This window comes from Myzus persicae, unplaced genomic scaffold (assembly GCF_001856785.1).
Source record: "Myzus persicae strain clone G006 unplaced genomic scaffold, MPER_G0061.0, whole genome shotgun sequence".
Lineage (NCBI taxonomy): Eukaryota > Metazoa > Arthropoda > Insecta > Hemiptera > Aphididae > Myzus > Myzus persicae.
This window is the reverse complement of record NW_019104072.1, coordinates 146571-150957: the sequence shown is the minus strand read 5'-3', so window position 1 is coordinate 150957 and position 4387 is coordinate 146571. Positions and strand designations below refer to the sequence as shown.

General features: G+C 34.0%; 1 protein-coding gene across 1 annotated transcript; it reads left to right on the top strand.

Moving 5' to 3' along the window:
• The first annotated feature begins 3791 nt into the window (after positions 1 to 3791).
• Positions 3792 to 4157, top strand: LOC111038362. Its single transcript, XM_022321426.1, has one exon. The coding sequence runs from the start codon at positions 3792 to 3794 to the stop codon at positions 4155 to 4157; it is 366 nt and encodes a 121-aa protein (XP_022177118.1).
• The last annotated feature ends 230 nt before the right edge of the window (positions 4158 to 4387 follow it).

Sequence of the window (4387 nt, the reverse complement as noted above, 5' to 3'; positions counted from 1 at the left end):
CGCCCCCCCCCCTAAAAACCGCCACTGATAACACTGGCTAAGTTAGAATGGACTTCATTAATCCTTTAGTCGGTTAGTCCGTGGTTTAAACAATAAACATAATATTATACGCTGATTCTGTAAATATTTGAAGTAACGAAAACGACTGTCAGCGGTTATCGAATGCCGACAGCGCTTCTAACGTCTGTCAGCCGTTGCCGACAGCGCTCCGTAGTGGCTGCCAGATATTAATTGTCAACGAATATTCTTATGGAATTTTTTATCTGTGTATTATATAATCAATGGTACAGTTTAATAAAAAAGTATTTAGTGGTATGAGTTATATGAAAGTAAAATGAGAGTAATTTATTAAGTAATAAACGGAAAAACAAGAGTCAATGTCAATAATATAACATAATTGTAACTAATATATAAAAAAAATATAGTACAAATTGGGTATAAATATTAGATCACTCAAGTATAAACAAATAAGAAGAGTTATTTTGAATAAATAGATCATGAAAAAAATATATAATTTTAAACTTAACTTAAAATTAAAAAATAAATAATTGGGTACATTTTTAACAAAATAATCAATTGTATCACAAATCAAAAACAATCAATTATACCAATACCTTTTAAATAAAAATTAAATAATTAATATTTTTTATTCAATAAATGTTTCTTCTGATGTAAAAAATAAGCATATTGACGTTTTCAGGTGATAAAGATGCTCTTTTACGAATAACGGTGTTGCCAGCCGTCGAAAAACATCTTTCTGAACTAACTGAAGTTGCAGGAATTGTTAAATAGTTTTTTGCAAGGTCGCTAATCACAGGATATTTAGAAAACCTAGTTTTCTTTGTAATCCAGTGTGAACCCTAATTGTGGTTCTGCTAAATAGTTTTCAAACTGTCTTATCACATCATCATCATTTTATTCAGTGCCATAAATATATTCCAGGACACTTCGATGGCATTTTTGCTGATCATCTGAATTATTCAGTGTCTTATCATCCAAATTTATTTTATCGTTCATACTTCACATTTTTTTTACTCACTCGCGGATAATGTCTCGTGCTTCTAATCTTTGTATCGAGGGTCAAGGAAAGATGCAATCTTTTCAGGTAATATTTGTTCTGTTGGACTCCAGTCGAGAGAAGATCGGCGTTCTAGTTTTAACACTATTGTTTTTTTTTAATTCTGAATGACAGTATCTTCATCACCTCTACGTAATAAGTGTTTTTCCATATTTTTTTTTATTATTAGTCTTATCATTGAAATTGGAGAATGTTTTTCAGCTCACAAAACAGTTGTGGTTGAATTAATTAATAGGCTTAAGAACTTTTATAAGTGAATCAATATTCATTCAATTTCTTTTATTTCTAATTGTTCAGCTATTGTTCGATTCATAATATGTTTATTTGCTAGTAAATTAAAAATAACACATCTATTTAAGTAAAGACGGTCTAACATAATGCATACTGAATTCCACCGCGTTTGATAACTTTGAAGAAGTGTTTTTGATTAGCCAATTTACTCATTGAATAGCTAATGTTGAATGCTTAAAGTGTCCAACAACTGTATTACATTGATGATTATACAACTAATACTTTCGTTTTTCAAGCAATAATTTACATCTAATTATAAGGCATGTGCTGCGCATTTAATACTAAAAATTGTTTTTCGTTTGTTGATGAAATTAACGGAATAGAATTGAGAATATTTGTCAGTAACCACGGCTAAGACTTTTTCTGAAATATTCCATTCATGAATGATTCAATAATCATACTAGAATTTTATGAATTATTATGAAATTTCAAGCATTTTGTTGTGTCCGTAGGCTTGCAGACATTATTAAGTCATTTCAATTTAATTTTGAGAAATTAATTAACATCTATTAGACGTATATCTTTAATTTACTAAGAAAAGATTAAACTAATTAACACAATTTTTATAATTTTAATAATTTCAATTATTTATTTGGGTAAAAAATATCTTAAAACTATCTAATAAATCTTTTCTTAGTAAATTAACATTTACGTCTAATTGATGTTAATTAATTCCTCAAAATTAAATTGAAATGATTTAATAACAAGAACCCCCTCTGTAACTTTTTTGTTCTCATAACCATCCTCAATGTGCTGACATAAGTTTAGTACCTGTTCTGTGCAGGATTATTTTACGCGGCCTAAAACTGGCTTGTTCGACGATAAGTTTTCTTTCTACTTGTACTTTTATACGGTTCATAATCATTCGTCCATACAATTTAAATGTATGGCAGAGTACAGATATAGATCTGTAGCTTTTAGGGTCCTTGTAATCTTTGCCTGGTTTGGGCAGAGCCACTACCTTTGCTTTCCTCCATGTTTTAGGTACCAAAGCTTTATAGCGACAACTTTTTGTCATATCTGTGTTATCTATAAGCTCATGCCATCTGTCATTTCTATCTTTACATAAAAGATTCGTTAACGTTTCTCCTATCATAATTGTTTCTTCGCTAAACGGGTCTGTGGCAAAAGATTTTCATATTCCTCCTTTATTTTTCTGGTTTCTTCGGTCATTCCGCATACACATCGTTCTCTGCAGCCTTGTGGGACATGTGATCTAGAAATCTTTTTCACTTTTTCTACGAATGCCTCATAGTTCTCTGGCTTTGGGTCTAGATTATATATTTCTTCTAGTGTTTCTCTAAATTTTTCCCATTTTGCTTTTCTAAAGTTGAACCGTCTTATAAAGGGTATTGTTTGTGATCTCACTACTTCTGCGACGCTTAGTATTAGGCCTAGGTGTTTAGTGTTTGGTATGGGATCACATACGTTTTTTACGGCTTGTGCGTTAATTTTGTCACTGACAAAAATTAGGTCTGGGTTATACCTTTTTTTTCACCGGCCGCTATTGAAAGACGATTGAAGTTTTGGGTTATGGATCAGAGACAACCCCTCAGCTTCAGCCCAGTTTTCCACGTTTTCTCCATTTTGGTCGTTTTCTTGGTATTCCCATGTGGTACTATGGCTGTTGAAATCACCAAGAACTACTTTTGTATCAGAATTGTGAAGTTACTCGGTTTTTCGAAAGTGAAGTTTGTGTTCGGTGGTTTATACAGTGAGATGATTGTACAGTTTCCTACCTCAATAGTTATAGTATTTCGATTTTTGCTGTGACAGGTGGCTGTGCTTTTGACCACGAGTCCTGGTTTGGAATATATAGCGCTTCCGTATTTTGAATGTGGTAACTCGATGACTCGAATCATTCCCGGTGTTTTTGGACGAGTGATAACCTCATCCTGGTGCGTCTCTTGAACACATAACACGTCGCATTTCTCTTTTTCATAAAGGTTTGCAAGAAGTTCACCTTTGAATGCTGAGAAACCTTCTATGTTTTGTGTAATCACGTTAAATACTGGTGGGGGTGGCCCTGAAAAAGGCCGTTTTGAGTTTGAACGCCTAGGCATTCCAGCACCAGTGTAGGTAAGATTAGTTCGCGATATATGTCCTGGTGTAGACTCAATATCGCGATGCAGGGGACGCCACGAACGGACTCTTACCATGTCCCCTAGGATGAATGATGCGAGGAGTGAATTTGTAAGACAGTGTCACGGGACACATCAGGTAGATTTTGCGTTTCTCTGACATTTAGGTCTACAATAAATGCTCAATGTAACTTAAATCTAGATTCGAATATGCCAAGTGGTCTTGGTTCTTCGCGTACTATGTTTGTAAATCACCGGTTTAATATTGAACGTCGTTTAACGAAAGACCCTGAACTATATTTCGAGTATCACTGTTTCATGAATATCTATCACTCGATCATATGCGCTTAGTTGATAAAGAAAGAATATTTTTTATCCCGCATCATGCTGTAGTTAAACAGGAAAACGGTAACATGAAAATTTGGGTAGTCTTTGATGCGTCAGCCAAGTCGTCATCTTTGTTGTCACTTAATGACTGCTTGGCAACCGGTCCAAAATTGCAGAGTGATATTACTGACATACTACTTCTAAGCCGTTTTATCGAGTATTTATGTATTGTCAACATCGAGAAGATGTACAGGCAGCCCCAAGTCAATGACGCACATTGTGTATCCCAACATAAACTTTGGAGAAAATTGCATAATGAAGAGGTCCAAGAATACGAATTATGTACTGCTACTTATGGTGTCAATGCAGCTCCGTTTTAGCAATCAGATGTTTATACCAACTAAATTCAGAAAATGGAACTGAATCCCCTTTAGCAAAGGAACCCATTAGTAACAACAACGTATGTTGACGGCATTGTAGCAAGTGCCGATACCGAGAAAGAGGGGGTGGAACCTCTGCAACAAGTTAAATCTTTATTACGTAGAGGAAGGTTCAATCTAAGGAAATGGGTAATTGAGAAGTATTATTAAAATGTATTGCTGTTGAAGAC

Coding starts and splice junctions, on each gene's coding strand:
- LOC111038362 (XM_022321426.1), top strand. CDS start 3,792: ATGCGCTTAGTTGATAAAGAAAGAATATTTTTTATCCCGCATCATGCT.